This window comes from Anolis sagrei, chromosome 2, assembly GCF_037176765.1.
Source record: "Anolis sagrei isolate rAnoSag1 chromosome 2, rAnoSag1.mat, whole genome shotgun sequence".
NCBI lineage: Eukaryota > Metazoa > Chordata > Lepidosauria > Squamata > Dactyloidae > Anolis > Anolis sagrei.
The window spans coordinates 198,440,117-198,461,749 of NC_090022.1; the positions used below are offsets into that span (position 1 = coordinate 198,440,117).

Sequence of the window (21,633 nt, forward strand, 5' to 3'; positions counted from 1 at the left end):
TTGTATATTCCGCCCTTCTCACCCCACAGGAGACTCAGGGCAGATTACAATGTACACATACATGGCAAACATTCAATGCCATAGACACACAACACATATAGACAGTCAGAGGCTATTTAACATTCCAATTTTCTAGCCACCAGGGGAGCTGTTGTTTCACTGTCCATCTGCGACACTGATGAAGTACTTTCTGCATTCCACGCATGCTTTGCTGGAGATGTTTATGGCCTCATAAATTTGTTAAATTAGCCTTCCCTTCCCACACATAGGTGGTACTAAAATTTCCTACTTGACAGATGCAACTGTCTTTCAGGTTGCAAAGGTCGACAACAAGCTACACAAATTGGCTGGAAGCTCATTCCGATCCGGGCTGGCTTCGAACTCATGATCTTTCAGTCAGTAGTGATCTTAATGCTGCTGACATCCAGCCAGCTGCGCCACAGTCCTGGTGCATCTAGGACCTAATAATTATTCTTCAGTTATTATTATTATTATTATTATTATTATTATTATCATCATTATTATTTTACTGACACAAAAACACAGTATGTCACAGCAAACAAGATATATATGCTGGATTTCGTATCACAAAATCACAGGTCGAACACTTCCCAAACGTTTAGGACTGTGTGATGTATTTTTGAATTATGCCCATAGATTCAAGTAAGGTAGCCTTTTGCAGTTGACAGATCAAGATTTTGTCAATGTTTATTGTTTCCAAATACCGGCTCAGATCTTTTGGCACGACACCCAGTGTGCTGATTACCACTGGGACCACCTAGTTTATGCCAGAGCCTTTGCAGTTGGATTTTGAGGTCCTGATAATGGCTGAGTTGCATCATTATCACCATCATCATCATCATTAGAAACACAACAAGATGAGTCCACATCAAACAAAATCACTCTGCTGGCTGTTGTATTGGGTCACACGTCAGACACTTCCCAAGTGTCTAGGACTGTGTGATGTATCGGCGAATAATGCGTGCAGATCCCAGTAAGGTGGATCTGCCTTTTGCAGCTATATGATGTATCTGCGAGTGGCCCTTTGCACTGACATATGGTAATTTAGTCAGCGCCTATTGTGTTTAAGTGCAGGCCAAGGTCTTTAGGCACTGCACCCAGTGTGTCGATCACCACTGGGACCACCTTGACTGGCTTGTGCCAGTCTTTAAATCCTCATATCGTGTCAGCTTTTCCAGTTGTTTCTCTTCAATCCTGCTGTTGCCTGGGATTGCAACACTGATGAGCCATATTTTGTTTTTTTAACACAATTGTGAGGTCAGGAGTATTGTGCTCCTGTCAGTCTGAATTTGGAAGTCCCAGAGTAGTTTGATGTGTTCATTTTGCATAACTTTTTCGGGTTTGTGATCCCATCAGTTCTTTGTTGCAGGCAGATAGTATTTGTGGCACAAGTTCCAATGAATCAGCTGAGCAACGGTGTTATGCCTCTGCTTGTAATCTGTCTGCGTGATCTTCTTGCAGCAGCTGAGGATGTGATCTGTTGTTTCATCTGCTTCCTTGCAGAGTCTACATTTGGGATCTGTTGTTGACTTTTCAATTTTGGCTTTGATTGCATTTGTTCTAATGGCTTGTGCTTGGACTGCCAGAATCAGGCATTATTATTATTATTATTATTAGTAGTAGTAGTAGTAGTATCCCACCCCCTCTTCTCAAAGGGACTCAGAGTAACTCACATCAATATAAAACTAACAAAATATGTGGCACACTGGGTGCAGCGCCTAAAGACCTTGGCTCTGATCTCCAGGTTGTGAGCAGCCACAGAGGCCACTAGACAGAGCTTGTGCTTCTCTTCCCTGCAGTGGTCCCCAGCGCTGCTACTGTGATCATTGTGGTGTGTGTCAGCTTCCTGGCCCTGATGGTCATCCTGGGCATCCTACGCATCCACTCCTTGCACAGGCGAGGGGGCGAGCGGGAGTGTACAAGCGAATCTGCTGGGAGCCAAGGAGGGGCCCATGCCAAGGAGAGCGAGATGTTCTGGGACGACTCTGCTCTCACCATCATCGTCAACCCCATGGAGGTGAGTGGGGGGAGAAGCGGAGGGCTCATGGTGGGACGGGGCCTTTTGGGGCAGAGATGGAGAGCTGAGGGTCACTGTGCCTACCTCTTCTGTCTCTTCCACAGTCATATCAGAACTGCCAGGAGAGGGCGGCGGAAAGCACAGAGTCAAAGGCCCGAGAGGCAGCTGAAGAGGAGGACAGCAGTGGCTCTGACTCACCAGACAGCCCTGGCAGTGATGCTGCTGAGAGCCAGCGCATTGTGGGCAAGCATGATGCCCCTTGCTGCTACTAGAGGCATGCAGTGGAGGGTGGGGTGGGGGGAGAGGAAGTGGAATGCCAACAAGAGGGAGGTTCTGATGTTGTTTAGTATTTGAGGGGGGCGGGGGACATAACCGAACCCCTTACCGTCTTTCTCGTCTTTCTCTTCCTACTCTCTGTCCTGCCCTTCTGTTTTCTCCAGACCTCCTCTGTTTGCACACTGGAAGTATAACATTTTGATGCATGAGGCAGAAAATCTAATTGGCATTTTCCCTGCCCTGAGTAAATACGGGACACAATCTGCCGGCAGTTCTCCAGTGCAAGCCAAACAAATTGAAGGGGGAGTTATGTGTGGATTAGGTCCTATGGCTCAGGTTTCTTTCTCTCCAATCCTGCTGCCCTGTAATTTGCTTCCTGGGGTGGTTGCTTTGGCCTACTGCATCACAGACCCACTTCCATCTCCTGTCCCAACCTCCTTTTCAAGAGCAATGCCCGAGAAAAGGATAATCTTTCTTCCTAGGCTCCTCCCGTCTTGCTGAAACTCAAGTGGGACACTTCTGACCTCCTTCTCTAGCAGAAGGACCTCCAATTCCCACCCCACCAGGTTAGGATGACCTTGGTTGTCATCCTATGCAGCAGGAATGCAGAGAAATGAGAAGGGAGCTCGGGCGAGGTGACACATGGGGTTAATCGGACACCCCGAGATACTATATATATATATTGTATATTTTTTCAATGTTGTTGTTTGAGGTTTATTCTCGTTTTCTTGTTTGATGCAAACAAACAAAAAACTGCTGCTTGTGTTGCTTTGTAAAATTGTCAATAATATTCAAACAAGTGAAGAAAAACAATGTGGAGAAGGGAATGGAACAGATTTTAAAATAAAAAGAATTTTAAAAAGTCAAGATCCTGCATGCTAGAGACTTTTCCTTCAAAAACTAGGACATTTATTCTAATTTATACCCCCTCAAGCTAGAGCAACAAGAGTTGGGTAGAAATCACCACCGGCTCGTGTTCTTGATCACATCACTTCAGAGGATCCACAGCCATGGCATGTGTGATACAGGCTGTAAAACACCTGTATACACACCATGGACTACAACATATCCTGAGGAGACATTGAAGTGAACTTAGGTCAAGGGAACTAGGGATATGATTAGAAGAACTAAGAGTCCTCAGGCTAGGGAGTTGAGACTCTAGTGTTGATGTTTTACCAGGACACTTCCCTGAGGACTACCATGTTCCTGGAGAGAGGGAGAATCACATTATCTACTGGCTCCAGAGGTGGTAATTTCACAGGGGCATGTTATGTTGTCTAGGCATGGTAGGGCTTCCAGTGTCTCCTATGCCCTTTGCGACTGATCAGGTTGTGAAAGCATGCTTCCCAGGGAGGCAAGGGGGCTTGGGTTGAGTTGCTGGCACCTGAGATGGCCAGAGAAACATGTGTGGCATTCTTCCACTTTCAAGGTGTTGTCAAAGGCATTCATGGCCTTGCAGAATGGCCTTGCAGCTTCAAAGCCTGGCTGCTTCCTGCCTGTAGGAATACTTTGTTGGGAGGTGTCAGTTGGCCCTGGTTGTTTCCTATCTGGAATACCCCTGTTTTTCTTAGTATTGCTCTTTAGTTAGTGTCCTGGTTTTAGAGATTTTTTAAAATACTGGTAGCCAGTTTTTTGAAATTGTCTGCATGCTTGTAGACTTTCCTCACCAACTTCTATGTGGCAGGCATCCTCAGAGATTGTGAGGTTTATTGGAATAGCAGAGGTATATCAGCTCTAGAGCACTAGAGGAACCAAACTGGAGACAGCATATTATTTGAGAAGTGCTGGACCACTCTAACAAGCACCATGTCAGACTACACAGAGAAGCCATTGAAATTCACAAGCATGTGGACAATTTTGAAGAACGGTGGCAACTATGAAAATGAACAAAATGTGGCTACCAGTATTAAAAAACTCAAAAAAAAATTAGGACAGTAAATAAAGAAAAAACAATCTGAAAATGGGAATTCCAGACATCAAACTATCAGGGTCAGCTAACACCTCCCAACAAAGGATTGCCCCAGGCAACAACCAGCCAGACTTTGCAGCTGCAAGGCCATTAAATACTAATTAAGGTGGGCAATTGCAACATTCACACTTGCATCAAACAGACAAGAGTTCTTTCTCTCAACCTGGACATTCCACAGATATATAAACCACCCTTGTCTAATTTCCAATGTACCTCTGAGGATGCTTGCCATAGATGTGGGCAAAACGTCAGGAGATAATGCTTCTGGAACATCTTCCACTTTCCTCTATCTGTCCATACTCTAAAAGGTGGTTCCTGAGGCCATATAGGCAGAAAATCCCCTGCCTTTCCTTAGTTCAAGATTATTTCACTAATGTAGAGGTGCCTAGATCCAAATTCTGGGCAACAATACGATGTGTTGTGAGAAAAGAACCATGTTGCAGCTTTGCAGTTTTATTAATAAAATATGAACATTTTATGAACTTGGAAACAAAGAGTTACATTATATTTGTTGCATCCTTTCTTCGGCACGTCAGAGCCAGAGGTCCATCTACAAAGCTTTGCACTGGAAGGCACAGCGGTTGCTTTTCACATCACTGCAGCCTTCCTTCCTCTTGGAAGATATCCCCGTATTAGCTGCCTGTATATTATACTCTCACCCCTTCCAAACTCTCTTTGGATCCTGTTTTCCTCTTAAGAAGGCAAAATGTGCATGTGAAATCTATATAGAAGCCTACAAAAGGTAACTGCAACTTTTACTCACAAGTTTCTCTCCCTCTCCAACTGCGACCACAATTTCCAGTACTCAGCTTCACCACCCGCCCTTATTTTTGTGTATTAGCTAAACTGATACCCCATCTTTCCTCACTTTATACCGCCCTCCTTCTCTCCACACGTATTCTCATAATAACTGTATGAGGTTGGTCGATGACTGGCTTATCATCCATGGCTTAGTGATGAAATGAACTCAATGCTCCTACATCCCAGGACATACTAATCTCATGTTCCCATGACACTCTAGTTCTCTGGTGGTGCAATGGGTTAAACCCTTGTGCCAGCAGGACTGCTGACTGATAGGTCAGCAGTTCGAATCCAGGAAGAGCAGGTTGAGCTCCCTCTGTCAGCTCCAGCTCCCCATGCGGGGACATGAGAGAATCCTCACACAGGGATGGTAAGACATCAAAACATCTAGGCGTCGCCTAGGCAATGTCTTTGCAGACGGCCAATTCTCTCACACCAGAAGTGACTTGCAGTTTCTCAAGTCGCTCCTGACATAAAAAAAAAGCAAATAACAGGGGATCTGTATACACTGTAAACGTGTAGACATCCTGCATATCTTCTTGTTGTTGTGTGCCTTGAAGTTGTTTGGGGAGGAGCAGGGGAAACTCACTGGGTCGGACTCTGGTTGCAAGTATTGCCAGTGGAGGACAAACAAAAATATTCACTACTTCACACCCCACAGAATCTCCCATTGTTTTCCTTATAACAGCATCTTCTCAGCCAATTTGCCAGCCTAGCTCAAGCCACAGGAGAAGTAGAGCAGAACATTTTTCTCTGCCTGAAATGACACAACCAGTATGCCTAGCATGCCAGAGACACTGAAAAGTCTCTCTGCCTGTAAACAGGACTTTTGGCAGATACATTTCTGTAGTGTTGCTTCTCCTTGATGAGCTATGCGTCTTTCCACCTGTATCTCTCATCCATGTGTATGTCTTCGTCTGTGGATGCTTTCTGGGACTGACAGAGAACCAGGAAAAAGATCTTCAGGAATTATTAAGTCTGGCAAGGAAAGTGTTACTGAGAGGCTGCCAGACTTCAGGGTTTTCTAGCAGAGTATTGCTCAGCTATACAACAGGGAAACAATGCATTACATTAAGGCACAATATAAATAACAGGGAAGCAATGCATTACATTAAGGTACAGTATAAATACTAGATTTGGGTCCAAATAACTGTTAACTAAAAGATTTGTAATTTTTGGAAGGCCGTTTTCGTTAAATTTCCAAAAACAGAAAGGGAAAGAGAGAGACGAAAAGGCCAATGTAACAGATTCAGAGAGACTATATTTTCGGAAAGAGATAAGTTCACAAAATGAGGCAGGAGAATATGTGGCATCTTTTTCTCTCCTCAGAAGAAGTTGCCTCCAGAAGGGCCGGGCTGGTAGCACAACTGGTTAATCAGCTGCAATAAATCACTGCCGACTGAAAGGTGGCAAGTTTGAAGCCCGAGTCTGGGTTGAGTGCCCGACTGTTAATAGCTGTTAAAAAAATAGCTGTTAAAAATGCCCAGCTCACTGTTGACCTAAGCAGTCCGAAAACAGCTGTGAGCTGTGAATAGAGGAATTAGGGACCGCTGAAAGCAGGGAGGCTAATTTATGACACCATAAAAATGCTAGAGAGCAAGGAGGAAATACTACGATCAAAAAGGCTCGGCGTCATAGTTGATGAAGTGACAGGTCCCCCATGGCCGAATCGAGCAACCTCCAGGATCCGAAATGGAAGAGCTGCTGAAAGGCCTCTATCTGCCTGTATGTCTTGTATGTCAAAAACGGCATTTAATGTTTGCTGTGTATATGTACATTGTGATCTGCCCTGAGTCCCCTTCGGGGTGAGAAGGGAAGAATATAAATACTGTAAATAATAAAATAATAATTTATTGGAAATTTTCCTCCTCTTCCAGAGAAGGTCCTGGAAACTCACTTTTCAATTGGCACTTGCATAGGGTGGCCTTAGGGAGTATGACGGGAGTGGAAGTTTTTCTCTCTGTGTGTGTCTCCCAGCCAATAAAAAGCCTGGTGATGTCCATGCTCTGATTGGCTGAGAATGGACACAAGCGACGACTACAATTCTTGCAGTATGTCTTATTTTAGAAAACAATTCTTGAAAAATCACTAGATTGGTGAATTGTTTTGAAACTTGGCAGGCCTGCAGTTGTAAATTGGGTCTCCAACTGAGGTAGATTTCATGTACATAGACCTTAAAATGGCTGAGGATTGAGCTCTTAAAGTTTCCCATTGTAGCCAATCTGTACCGAATGAAAACGGAAACATACCTCCCCTTTCGAGTCAGGGTCAGACAAAAACAGACCCAAAACAGCGTGCCTTTTGGCCCCAATGCACATGCTTAATAAATACTGTGAATCACCTTAACCAAATGTTAGAAAGGGGGGAGAGAGAGTCACGTTCCTCTTGCCAAGTAAATGATCAGTTCATAGGTGACCATGACGATAGCAGCATTGGGGATCTGGCGCATCAGATGGGGCAGGAGCCCACGGTAAAGAGCTGGGAAACCTTCTTCTCTGACAACAAGTTGCATGGTTTGCACAAAGGAGCGATAGCGTGAGCCCTCCTCTCTCAGCCTTGTTCGGATGACCTCTGCGGAGAACAGACAGGTGAAAAAAAAGCAGAGGTGAGCAAACATAACTTCTTATTTTCTAGGGGAAAGGCAGCTGCCAGGAAACTCTCCACTCCCCCCCATCCAGGGCAGACAGATCTTGAGGAAAGCATGGAATGAGAGCAACTCACCGTGTGGGTAGGCAATGCATGAGGCACACGTTTTAGAGATGGCGGCTGCAGCCATCAGCCTACAGAAGTCCTGGCTGTTGTGTGAAAGGGGGAGGGATGGGGCCAGGAAAGCCTGATCCTCTCTAAGCCGTTGCTTCAGCGCTTCATAGATCACAAAATGGATTATAGTTTCTGAGACGCCAGCATATGAGGCAGTAATCCCACGGTAAAAGCCTCGCAAGCCTTCAGTGTAGTAAACTCGCATCGCGCACTGAAGGCCATTGGCACGACTCTCACCTCTGGCCCTGCAAGAAGAGTGGGGGGAAAGGGGCTTAGGAACCCACATCCATCAACAACCATAAGTTCAGTACCCTCACATTGCTAACAAATATGTTTTCCCTTGATATTAAGTCTAGTTGTGTCCAACTCTGGGGGTTGGTGCTCATCTCCATTTCTAAGCTGATGAGCTGGCGTTGTTCATAGATGCCTCCAAGGTCATGTAGCCATGACTGCATGGAGCACCATTACCTTCCTGCCATAGCGGTACCTATTGATCTACTCAGATTTGCATGTTTTTGAACTGCTAGGTTGGCAGAAGCTGGGACTAACAGCGGGAGCTCACCCCACTCCTTGGATTCAAACCACCGATCTTTCAGTCAGTAAGTTCATCAGCTCAGTGGTTTAACCCGCTGCACCACCGCGGGCTCTGTACTAACGAATACAATCAACAATATGTGCCCCAAATTTGATTTATTTGCACCCAAAATTCTGTAGCTTGTAGTTTTGTATAATTCCTCATTTTGCAGTGTTAGCAAATTTTTACAATTTCTTCTGATTCTAGTTATCAGTAGTCACAGAAAATTATATGAGCAAATGCAGCCCTATTCCTTAGCTCTGCAAAAATTTACCCAGGACATGTTTATCTGTGGAGAGCTGAGGGACTTCGGAAGAAGCAAAACCAAGTTTCTTCTGCATCCTGTACCCCGGGCTTCCCATGCCTATGAAGAGCTGAATGATGTGGTCACCCTACCAATTACTTTTATCTTCACAAGGCCTTGTCTTCCTAATGGCACCCAGGAAAAAATTCTGTCCAAAAGGAACTGAAAAGTTATGATTTCCTTACCTGGCCTCCAGTTGCATCCTGGTCTTTACCAGCCAGATGGGGTTGGTCAAAGTGGCAGAAGTAACCCCTGCAAAGAGGAGATACAAGCATGGAACTTGATGGTTTCTGGACGATCTCTAAGGTCTATTAGAGACAAATCCAGCCAGAGTTTAATCGTTTTATACTCATCTGATTGTAATAGGAGAATATCATAAACTTAAAAAACTCTTTCATGGATGCCAGTGGCACCTTAAAGTGTTTAAAGTAAGCTTAATGGTGCCTCATTTTAGCTGTGTCTTCAGTTTGCTAGAAATGTCACACCCTCCTTTTCCTAACTCTCTTTTCTTTGGAAACGGCAACCTTCTCAAACCTCCACTAGTTATTTGTTATGTATATAATTGCTTACTGTACTGTATATGTGTATATGGGTCTGCAGTTTTAATCTCTTTGTTGTGGGAGGGGCTGCAGACTACGTGATCAAGTCTGGGCATGTTCCAGACTCAGACTCTGTTTTAGATACAGTTTGCTTCAGACTTCAATGTAGAGACTATATGCTTAGAGACTTAGACTTTCAGACTAGACAGAGACTCTATTACGCTCTCAAAACAGAGAGATGCTTTAGATTATGGGCTATTGATTATAAGAAATAAGCCCCATGTTACCTACACAGAGAAACTACTTCAAATCCTATTGTAACTGGATTGATAAGCAAAGTACCTGTATGCTGAATACATGAAGTTTGTGGGTAAACTAACTGCTACTTTTAAAGAAGACTCTTGGTCTCTTGAGAGCATCATTTAAGGGCAAAGATATTTTAAGGGAGAGTCGATGTTTTTGGTCCACTTTGCTGAATATATATATGTTCGTGCATTGGCATATCTTTGTCCCTATGTTCGTGCATTGGCATATCTTTGTCCCTATGTTCGTGCATTGGCTTATCTTTGTCCCTATGTTCGTGCATTGGCATATCTTTGTTCAAAGACATACCTAGGTACATCTGTTTAACAGCTGAGAAACCTAGTTGCCTTACATGAATGCTGGTGAATACCTTTTTTTCCAAAGGGTTATAACTCTAACAGATCATGCTTTTTACCAAGAGGTTATGGCATCATTTTTCAAAGGGTTGTGACTTCTAACAAGGTATTCCTTTCTTAAAATCTCCAAAATGATTCTGGAGATTTTCATTTTCCAAAAGGTCGTGTGACCATTGGTTTTCCAATTTTTTTGGCATATCTTCCATGAAAACTTAAGATTACAGCACATTAAGTAATCTAAGAATACCACGACATGAGGCATAGACTGACCTGCACAAGCTGCTGAAAGCATGTGGACTTTCTTGGACTCTGGCACAAGTACTGTGTTCAATTTCTCCTTCGCTTCTGAATATGCAGCAAAATATATGGCTCTAGAAGAGGGGGAAAGAAGCAATTAATATATTTAAACTACTTTTACAACAGAAACCAAAACTATAAATTGAATTTTAATATCTTGTTCAGATCAAAAAGTCCTTGAAATGCTTCTTTTTATGATTGGCTTACACTGAGAATATGAAGTTTAAAGTTTTTTTTAATCGTGTCAGAAGCAAATTGAGAATATACTGCAAGTTACTTCTGGTGTGAGAGAATTGGCATGGGATGCCCAAATCTGTTATCATCCTGTGGGAGGCTTCTCTCATACCCTTGCATGACAAGCTGGGGCTGACAGATGGGAGCTCATCCCTTCTTGTGGATTTCAACCACCGACCTTCAGGTCTCTAGATCAGCAGTACAGCCAGCACAAGGGTTTAACCCAGTGAGCCACTGCGGCTCCTTAAGTCTAAAGTGGCCCAAATGCTCATTTGAGTCACAAATGCTTTGCTTTCTTCATTAACAAAGGAGTTAGCATAAATAGCATAAGAGACATTTTGTTCAAAATTACTTAATCTGCAAGTTTTTTGACAATTGTTGAAGAAGGAACTCAGCTGGATGCTGTATTTTCAATAATGCTGTTTTTAAATTGTTACTTTCACTACATCCTGAATTTAATTTTGATTCTATATTTAATCTTTTTGTTTGCTTTTTGTATTAATGTGAACGGCCTTAATTTCCACTTGGCTGGGGGAGAATGACATAACCATTACAATAAATAAATATACAGCTTGATGGTTTGGCCGTCATTCTGGGACAGAATTATTCCACAAGATCTTGGTGCAAACAATGCAACAGCCCTTCCTTTCCGTCAGGACACTGTTACATCTTTGTGTGTCAAGATGTGTGTGTGACCCTTTTTGCCCATTAGATGAGTTGCAAAGACAATGCCAACTAATGTTCCCTTGGGATGGGAATCAGGTGATTTTACCTGGAAGGAGCAACTCCGACAAGATTAGGTCCCAGGCCTCGAAACAGGGAACGAATGCCTTCCTTTTCTAGAATTGTTCTGTGAAATGAAATGAAGGGAAAACAAAGGAAAAGACAAGAAAAGGGGTTATTGTGTGCCCTTCCCTTTGGCTGAAGGAAAGAAGATCTGCCTTCTCTGCTGAAGTCAGGGAAGAAAGGCTCCTCTTTCACCTGAAGGCAATGCCTGATGCCCAACCTTTCTCACCTCAACAGGTGAAGGATGCCTCCAGAGGGGCCTCCAGGGCGGATCAGAGCCCCATTCAGCCCTTGCAGCTCCACTGCTGGGAAGCAGATAGGCCTCAGGGCCCAAGAGGAGGACTGCAGGCGGGTCTTCACTACCTCCAGCGGGCAAGTCAAGATGGCTCCAGCTGTGCCACCCAATCTGGAGAAGGAGAAAGAGAAGATCCAGAGTCAGTGTCTGTTTCCCCAATTGGTGTTCATAGGATATCTTGTGAGAACAACTCTGCTCTTAAAGAACATGCCTTTCCAGAATTTCCAAAGGTTCTTCACACACTGCATTTTAAAGCAGTTTGCTAAATATATGCAATATAATACAATGATACCGTGGGTTAAGAGTTTAATTTGTTTTGTGATTGAGCTCTTAATTCAAATTGATCTTATCTCAAAGCAAAATTTCACATTGAAATGCTATTAAGTCGTTCTGGGCCCCCTATTTCCATTTATGTTACATGTTTTTGAATAAAAATATGTACTTTGTCTATATAAATAAAAATGTAATGTTTGTTTGTGGGATTAACATAACTCAAAAACTACTGAGGGAATTGACACCAAATTTGGACACAATACACCTATCAGGCCAATGAGTGACCATCACTCATAAAAAAAACCCTGAAAAACAGAGTGGAAGAGACTTAAAAAAGCCAAAAAAAAATTTACAAAACATGCACAAAACCACATATATACACAGATACACAAATATATACACACACAGACTGGGCCACAACAATGCGTGGCAGGGGATGGTTAGTAAATAACATATAATGTACATAAATGCATATTTACATGGAACAATAAAAAGAAAGATCAACTTTAAAATGATAGAAGCACAAAGTTGTGACAAGGAGGCACATAGTACAAAGTGAAGAGGTGGAAATATCTTTTTTTTTTCATTCTGTACTCCATCCCTCTCTTGTTCTCTCCCTCTCTCTCTTCATGAAGCCAAACATGCCAGGAATAAAAACCACACAATATCAACTAATTCAAAGTTCCTCAAAGCGGACAAGAAAAAAGCAGACAGCAATCTCGCAAAAACGGAAAAGAACACGAGGAATAAGGGCACAGACGAACAGGGCACAAATGCTGCTCCCTTAAAGCTTTAAAACCCTGTACTCTCATGCTAGCACTCCCTCTGGCACTAGCTCTTAACTCAAAAATATCGCTTGCATGTCAAAAAAGCCAGGTGATGACTCTTAATTCAAATAACTCTTAAGTCAGGATTCTCTTAAGTCAAGGTTCTAGTATATGTGGCAAAATGTGATTGAAGTAAGAAAATCTACACTGCTCAGAGAACCAGTGCAACAGACATTCGGTGGCAAAAATGTGCTTGCTGTGCAGATGACTGCAACAGATGCATACATGCCAACTATCTTGGATCTTGCGAAGGACTGTTTCCCAATGGAATAGTAAATGTCACCAGCCAAGGACAGTGTGCTCTACACGACTAAGGATTTACAGCTGGCAAGACTGATGAATCAAAGCATTTTAATCTTGCTATATATAGAGTGTGAACTTGACAAATTGTATTTTCAAATTTAATCCTAAAAATGGGTGGGGACATAGACTCATAGAGTTAGAAAAGACCACAAAGGCCATCTAGTCCAACCCTCTGCCATGCAGGAAACACATAAACAAAGCACCCCAACGGATGGTCATCCAGCCTCTATTTAAAAGACTCTAATAAAGGAGCCTCCATGACACTCAGAGGCAGAGAGTTCCACTGTTGAACAGGAAGTTCTTCCTAGGGTCCAGGTGGAATCTCTGTTCCTGTTATTTGAACCCATTGCTCAGGATGCCATAAGGAAGAGTCTGCTTCCTCTTCCTTATGGCAACCTTTCACATATTTATACCTGGTAGTTATGTCTCCTTTCAGCCTTCTCTTGTGCAGGCTAAACATACCCACTCTTTAAGTTGCTCCTAACAGGGATTCATGGTTTCCAGACCTTTGAACGTTTGAGTCACCCTCCTCTGGCAATTAGTAGCCCATGGCTGTGTGGATGGGCCATGGAAATGCTCTTTTAGCAGGCCAAGATGGCAATAGCATATTGTGCTTCAAACATATTTAAGCAGAGGCTGCTTGCAGTTGAAGACTATTTGCAGGATAACTGGGGATCGTTCCACGCAGCCCTATATCATAGAATGCCAAGGCAGGAAATCCCACAATACCGGCTTTGAACTGGTTTATCTGAGTCCACACTGCCATATATTCCAGTTCAAAGCAGATAATGGGGGTTTTTATTCAACTGTGTGGAAGGGGCCTGGCTATGCGAACAAGAAATACTTGTATCCTATCCAAACTGAAACAGGCCCTCTCAACCTTGCTCCTCCGCACATACTGCTATTTCTGTATGGATGTGCGTCACAATTGCACCATCTGGGTTTGCAACTCAATGTCAGTTGCTGACGTCTTGGGCCCGATATGCGCAGAGCTGCCCAGTGTGCTAAAGTCCAGAGAGAAAGGGGGAGGAGGCCCGAGTATCATGAACACTGTTGCATAATGAAGTTGCTTCATGTGCTTCATTCCCCATATATTCTAGTGCAAGCCCTGCCCCAGAATAGAGATACCTAACTCAACAAGCCCCCTCTCCTAATGCTGGAGAGCATGCTTCCCTGAATGTGCTCCTTAGCCGAGCACATGGCTGACATTGTTGGTGTCCAGCCAGACAGGGACTGCTATATCTACCTTGCAATTCTTAGACTACTCTCACTCAAATTAATTTGGAGGAAAGGGGAACCATCTCAGCAGATGCCCAAAGATGATAATCCTCCTGAAGTGGCAGCACTGGGCAAGTGCCAAGGTCCGCAACTAAGGATCAAAGCCAAAGCCTCTTTCTTATGCCAAGGCTGATTTACCTTCTCTGCCCCTTGAGCATGAAGACAGCAACAAAAGCAAGAAAAACATGCAGAAGACCCCCGACACACACTCTTTAATATTTCCTACTTGAACAGGACAATGAAAAAAGTGATGGAGAGTAAGGCCATTTCTATACTGCCATATAATCCAGATTATCAAAGCAGATAATCCAAATTATATGCTTGGAACTGGATTACATGAGTCCACACTAACATATAATCCAGTTCAAAGCAGATAATCTGTATTTATATGCAGTGTAGAAGGGGCCTTTGGCAGAGCTTTCCAAACTGTGCGTCACAACATGTCAGCATGCCAGCTGCAGTGTGTATGTGTGGAATGTGAACATGACAAGAAATCTTAAAAAGTTTTGTCGCCTTACAAATCCGATATTTTTAAAAATAAATAAATTAAAGGTCATGGTCCCCCCTTTTTATTATTACAATTTATGTATTAATTCATTATCTCTTATATCTCTTATAGCCGCCCCGAGTCCCCTTGGGGAGATGGTGGCGGGATATAAATAAAGATGATGATGATGATGATGATGATGATGATTATTATTATTATTATTGGGTTGGTTTCATCTCCAGTTCGTTAGTAAAATTGAATTACAGTGCTGCAAAATAATGCATGTCTAAAGAGTATGTTACCAGCATGCAATGTTTGGAAAGCTCTGTTCTAAGATATTGTGATGGACAACTAATACGAGTGCTATCAGAGAAACAAAAAAGATTCCCCATTGAGCCAAGCACCTAAAGTAGTGTTCCTCAACCTGGGGATCCTGAAGGGGTGCCAGAGGGGTCCCCAAAGACCATAAGAAAACACAGTATTTTCTGTTAAACGCAAGCCAACAATGTGATGTGGCGACAAAAAAAGCCAATGGGATTTTGGCCTGCATCAATAGGAGCATAGTGCCTAGATCTAGGGAAGTAATGCTACCCCTGTATTATGCCTTGGTTAGACCACACCTGGAATATTGTGTCCAATTCTGGGCACCACAGTTGATGAGAGATGTTGACAAGCTGTAATGTGTCCAGAGGAGGGCGACTAAAATGATCAAGGGTCTGGAGAACAAGCCCTATGAGGAGCGGCTTAAAGAGCTGGGCATGTTTAGCCTGAAGAAGAGAAGGCTGAGAGGGGATATGATAGCCATGTACAAATATGTGAGATGAAGTCATAGGAAGGAGGGAGCAAGCTTGTTTTCTGCTGCCCTGGAGACTAGGACGCAGAACAATGGCTTCAAACTATGAGAAAAGAGATTCCATCTGAACATGAGGAAGAATTTCCTGACTGTGAGAGCCGTTCAGCAGTGGAACTCTCTGCCCCGGAATGTGGTGGAGGCTCCTTCTTTGGAAGCTTTTAAGCAGAGGCTGGATGGCCATCTGTCAAGGGTGCTCTGAATGCACTATTCCTGCTTCTTGGCAGGGGGTTGGACTGGATGGCCCATGAGGTCTCTTCCAACTCTATGATTCTATGACCCTGCAGATGTGTTTAGTGCTCCGTTTCCATGTGCTGTGGAAACGGAGCCTCACGGAGTCATACTGGAAGTGTCCTTACATCATGTGATGGCCTCCATAGGATTCCATTTCCAAAGCGCATGGTAATGGAGACTAGAACCTGTGGGATGAAATCCTAATAATAATAATTATTATTATTATTTATTTATTTATTTATTTATTTATATCCCGCCACCATCTCCCCAAGGGGACTCGGGGCGGCTTACATCAGGCCAAGCCCAATAGTACAGCATAGCAAAAATACAACATAAAATACTAACATGTAATAATAATAATAATATACAAAAACCATATAAATAAACACACCAACCAATATAAGGTCACAGTATTTGGGCAGGGTGAGTTCCAAGGATTAAAAGTTTAAAACACTGGGTGGGGAGTCAAACCCTGGTCTTCAAAGTCATAGGCCCCTTCTACGTTGCCACATAAAATCCAGAATATCTGCTTTGAACTGGATTATATGGCAGTGCAGATGGGGCCTGAGTTGGGAGTCAAACCCTGCTCTCCCTTCTATACTGCCATATAAAATCCAGATTACCTGTTTTGGTCATCTGGATTATAAGGCAGTGTGGAAGGGTTCCCATTCCAACGCCCAAACTACTACGTCAATACGCAAGGTGCATGAAGCAACTCCAGTGATAAGGAGATTGGCACAGGATGCTCTGAAAGCCATGTGGTTTCATTTGAAATACTGTGGAAATTTCCTGCAAAATTCTGGAGTTTGTAAAATTTAGTGAAGTCCAGGCTGGATCTACACTGCCCTATATCCCAGGATCTGATCTCAGATTATATGCTTTAAACTGGATTATAGGAGTCCCCATTGTCAGATAATCTGGGACAAGAAAAAATCAGGGTTCAGATCCTGGGATATAAGGACAGTGTAGAAAGGGTCCCAGTAAATTCTCTGGATGAGAATGGCAAATGCCAGGATTCCACAAGAGACAGCAGCCAAAATCAGATAGTCTTCCCAGACAGACCCTATATCTCAGGATCTGATCCCAGGTTTTCTGCTTTAAACCGGATTATATGAGTCCACACTACTAGATAATCTGGGATAAACAGAAACCCTGGGATCTGATCCTGGGATATAGAGCTTGTCTGGAAGGCCCCATAGCAACTCTTCCACAGTGTGCCAGTGTGAGAATCTCCCAGGACTGAGACCCCCATGTGACCTCTGCAGGAAAAGCCCCGTACGCGACCACATGCAGGCCCTTTGGGCTCCCTGCTGGTCTTTTGCAAAGGAAGGGGCTAAAATCCATCCCAAGACCCTCCCCATCTGCCCGGCTCCAAACTCACCCGCCCGCCACTAGGTCAAGCGCCCGGCTTCGTCTTGGAGGCATCCTTTGCAATCCTTTGCAAGACCCTGGAGTCTCTGTCCCGCGCGCGCAGGGCCCGGGCAGGCAGTGGTGGCACGCGGGGAAGGGGCGGCTCTGGAAAGCCACGCCCCCTCCTCGTGCGCCGGCTGGGCGGGGCCCGGAAGGAGTGCCCTCTCCTTCCCTCCCCCTGCTGCAGCCAAGAGTGGTCTTTGATTGGTCGCTGCCCAAGGCCGGCTGCCCTACCTTTGCCTCTGGCAGTGAAGTTGGTGGGACAGAAAGGAAAACCTACTCAAACTGTCTGAAAACCCATTCAGGTGGTCTGGATTCATGCATCTATTGGGCTTTCCAGACAGCCCTATATCCCAGAATATTAAGGCAGAAAATCCCACATTATCTGAGTGTAGACTCAAAAAAATGCAGTTCAAAGAGGATATTGTGGGATTTTTCTGTCTTAATATTCTGGGATAGAGGGGGCTGTGTGGAACCTCCCTAATTAATGTGTAACTTTACACTGACCTAGGGAAGCACCCTAAGGAATTTCTGCAGCCATGTGCAACTGGATCCCACTGGTGTAACTCTTGCCAACTGTCTGTTGCAGAACACTCCCAGATCAGTTAGTGCTTAGTATCCTTTTTGGAGATTTATCTCTCTGCTCATCTGGGAGGCCTTTCCACACAGCCCTATGTCCCAGAATATCAAGGCAGAAAATCCCACAATATCTGCTTTGAACTGGGTTATCGGAATCCACGCTGCCATATATCTGAGTTCAAACCAGAAAATGTAGGATTTTATTCAGCTGTGTGGAAGGGGCCTAGATTGATTACATTTTCACAGCTAGGGCTCCTTCTACACTGCCAGATCATCTGCTTTGAACTGGATTATATCGCAGTATAGACTCGTGTAATCCAGTTCAAAGGAGATAACGTGGATTATCTGCTTTGATCATCAATTGATTATATTTATTTATTTACAATATTTATATTCTGCCCTTCTCACCCCGCAGGGGACTCAGAGCGGATTACGATGCACATATACATGGCAAACATTCAACGCCATAGACACACAACATATATCGACAGACACATAGAGGTTATTTAACATTCCGGCTTCATGAGGGTTAGCTTGAATAACTGCCACTGGGGGAGCTGTTGCTTCACTTACTTGTGACACCAATGGGGTACTTCCTCATTCTTTTGCATGCTGCTGGAGATGTTTATGGCATTGTAAATTAGCCTCTCCGCATAAAGGAGTACCTAAATTTCCTAATTGACAGATGCAACTATCTTTCGGGCTGCAAAGGTCGACAGCAAGCTAGACAAATGTTCGGGAGCTTACTCTGACCTGAGCTGGCTTCGAACTCATGACCTTTCAGTCAGTAGTGATTTTAATGAAGTTGACTCCCAACCAGCTGCGTCACAGCCCGGTCCTGGCAGTGTAGTTAAGGAACAGAGTGAACTTGATCTTTTCTTCCAAAGCAACAGGTAGCATGGCCTTCCAAGTTCTCCTCCTTTCTCAGCTATTTTCCCAATGGAGGAGTTAGCATTGTGACTACCATTTCCACAGGGCTTTATTTTGGGCATCCTCAGGTCTCAGATTGGCAGCAAGCATGTCTTCATTGATGATCCATCTTTTCTTTGATTTTCTATATAACTTTTATATTTTATATTCTGTATCTATTTCATTTTATATATTTATACACACACATATTCGTATATACATATACTTATTTACCAAAATATAACCAGATAGACCCAGAGAATTCACTTCCCTGCAGAGAAATTTCCTGCACAAGAAGGGTGGGCAACACCTCCCCCGCCCCAGCATTTTCCAAGCCAAGGCACTTAACCAGATCTATTGTTAATGTGTGTATAGAGATAGGGGATTGCTTGCTAGCTCAGATAAATCAAAATGTTCCACAGATATATAAACCTCATTTGCCTAGTTTCTGACAGACCTCACGACCTCTGAGGATGCCTGCCATAAATGTGGGCAAAATGTCAGGGGAGAATGCCATACAGCCCAGAAAACTCACAGCAACCCAGTGATTCCAGCCAAGAAAGCGTTTGACAACACACCAAACCTATTTATATGGTTCACTTGAAGCTGAGATATTGTTGACTGCAAAAAGATCTATGATTGTTATACATTCATGTTGTTGTTGTTCATTCGTTCAGTCGTCTCCGACTCTTCGTGACCTCATGGACCAGCCCACGCCAGAGCTCCCTGTCGGCCGTTACCACCCCCAGCTCCCTCAAGGTCAGTCCAGTCACTTCAAGGATGCCATCCATCCATCTTGCCCTTGGTCGGCCCCTCTTCCTTTTGCCTTCCACTTTCCCCAGCATAATTGTCTTCTCTAGGCTTTCCTGTCTCCTCATGATGTGGCCAAAGTACTTCAACTTTGTCTCTAGTATCTTTCCCTCCAGTGAGCAGTCAGGCTTTATTTCCTGGAGGATGGACTGGTTGGATCTTCTCGCAGTCCAAGGCACTCTCAGAACTTTCCTCCAACACCACAGCTCAAAAGCATCGATCTTCCTTCGCTCAGCCTTCCCTAAGGTCCAGCTCTCACATCCGTAGGTTACTACAGGGAATACCATGGCTTTGACTAGGCGGATCTTTGTTGCCAGTCTGATGTCTCTACTCTTTACTATTTTATCGAGACTGGACATTGCTCTCCTCCCAAGAAGTAAGCGTCTTCTGATTTCCTGGCCACAGTCTGCATCTGCAGTAATCTTTGCACCTAGAAATACAAAGTCTGTCACGGCCTCCACGGTTTCTCCCTCTATTTTCCAGTTGTCAATCATTCTTGTTGCCATAATCTTGGTTTTTTTGACGTTTAGCTGCAACCCGGCTTTTGCGCTTTCTTCTTTCACCTTGATTAGAAGGCTCCTCAGCTCCTCCTCGCTTTCGGCCATCAGAGTGGTGTCATCTGCATATCTGAGGTTGTTAATGTTTCTTCCAGCAATTTTCACCCCAGATATGAATATACATTCATAGACCTCCTTTATTTTAGACTCAGACACTGACTCCAGAGATCATCACCCTTTGTCCCTTGAGTCTTGCACCTTTGTGTTTTAAAGCTCCTGTCTTTGTTTGGCACAGGACTAGACAGATATTTACCCTTTGTTTTCCAAGACTGTGCCCTCCCAAGGGACGGGGTGGCAGCTCTGCAGCTGATTGGTCCTTCACTTTGACCAATCCCCAGCTGCCATTCCCCCACTGCCAGCCAATCCTGACATGGATCCTAGCCAGCCTCTTTTCTGGCCAATCAGGGGAGAGGGCAGGAAGTCTGAACTGCATAAGACATCTTGCATTTCTCTGTATATTTATACTTGTACATTTTGAAGCAAATTTGCTGTACTCGTATCCTTTTTGGCCAAATTATAATAAATCCCTGTGGCTTGTCTTCAACTTGGTGAGTTGGTTTCTCTATATGCTTGCCAGGCATGGATCCGCTTTAATTGTGGTTCTAGTTAACCACAAGACCTTGACTTGATCTTTAAGAAAACCCTTCTTTAAAAACCTGCCTGAATAAAAAGCTTTAAGCCTTAAAGATCTTTTATTAGTGCTTCTGTACACAACTTTACAATTATGACCCTCATCTACTGATGCCATTAGTCTATATGTGGATAGAATAAGAAACCTATGAATAAGGGCCTATTCAACACTGGTAATATATAATTATTTGATGGGGAGATATTGGAAATATAGATATTTATACATATATTGTATATACATTACAAGCACTGAAATGTAAGAAAAATCAGGTTCTCTATTAGAAAGCCAAGCTGACAGACCACAAAGAATGCTGAAGGAGATCTGGGTGAAAGGGGGAGGAAAAGGGGGCATGTTATCTATACAGAGACTGGTACAGCATAGCACAGGCCATACCTTCTTACCTCTAAAAAGTAAGGAGTTATCCCCCTCCCTCCTGACAGGTCAAAAAGTAGACCCCTGATGGATGTAAGCTGTTCTTTAGGAAAAATACTGACACATACCTCTTGCATGGAAGATAGAATTTGATATTTCTATGATGCTTAAGGTGATATAGTGATTATGTTATGTATGTAGAAGCATGTTTCTTTGTTTGCCTGCATTTGGAGTTGCATAAAAAGGAAATATAATGCCTTTATCCTCACTCTGGTTGGCTTTGGATGTAATTCCACCCCAGGGTCTCAGCTGACAATAAACATACTTTTCTGCCTCCAGAAAGGATCGCTCTTGGTATTATCTCTCCTATCTGCTGCTACATATTTACATTTACAGTTGTCACTCCACATTTGTGCTTCTGATTTTTGCAGATTTAATTATTCAAGGATTTGATTAACATGTTCTTTTGAGGAATCTCTGTCCCTCCAGTGTGTCACTGTGGCGAGTTTCCTCCAATCAAAGCTGGAGCCTTTGTGAAGGTCATATCTCTAGGGCCCCTTCTACACTGCCATGTAATCTAG

The 21,633-nt window shown here is 43.6% G+C and overlaps 2 protein-coding genes across 2 annotated transcripts in view; one reads left to right on the forward strand and one right to left on the reverse strand.

The window, feature by feature from the left end:
* CLSTN3 (calsyntenin 3) overlaps window positions 1-3,181 on the forward strand; it is a 42,440-nt gene extending 39,259 nt beyond the window's left edge. Inside the window, exons 17-18 of the mRNA XM_060762578.2 lie at window positions 1,821-2,038; window positions 2,143-3,181. Coding sequence (XP_060618561.2) covers window positions 1,821-2,038; window positions 2,143-2,310 — 386 coding nt within the window. The 3' untranslated portion in view covers window positions 2,311-3,181. The remainder of the gene's footprint in view (window positions 1-1,820; window positions 2,039-2,142) is intronic.
* Window positions 3,182-4,720: 1,539 nt separating this feature from the next.
* On the reverse strand, window positions 4,721-17,305 carry LOC132767520 (solute carrier family 25 member 36-A-like). Its single transcript, XM_060762586.2, has 7 exons — window positions 17,166-17,305; window positions 11,467-11,643; window positions 11,224-11,301; window positions 10,191-10,291; window positions 8,908-8,974; window positions 7,806-8,089; window positions 4,721-7,655 (listed from the first exon to the last, which is right to left on the reverse strand). The coding sequence occupies exons 1-7, from the start codon at window positions 17,207-17,209 to the stop codon at window positions 7,459-7,461; spliced, it is 948 nt and encodes a 315-aa protein (XP_060618569.2). The 5' UTR covers window positions 17,210-17,305; the 3' UTR covers window positions 4,721-7,458.
* Between the last annotated feature and the right edge of the window lie 4,328 nt (window positions 17,306-21,633).

Coding starts and splice junctions, on each gene's coding strand:
- LOC132767520 (XM_060762586.2), bottom strand. CDS start 17,209: ATGCCTCCAAGACGAAGCCGGGCGCTTGACCTAGTGGCGGGCGG. Junction 11,644..17,165: donor CTTGACCTAGTGGCGGGCGG/GTGAGTTTGGAG, acceptor CTCCTTCTCCAG/ATTGGGTGGCACAGCTGGAG. Junction 8,975..10,190: donor GCTTTCAGCAGCTTGTGCAG/GTCAGTCTATGC, acceptor TCCTCTTTGCAG/GGGTTACTTCTGCCACTTTG.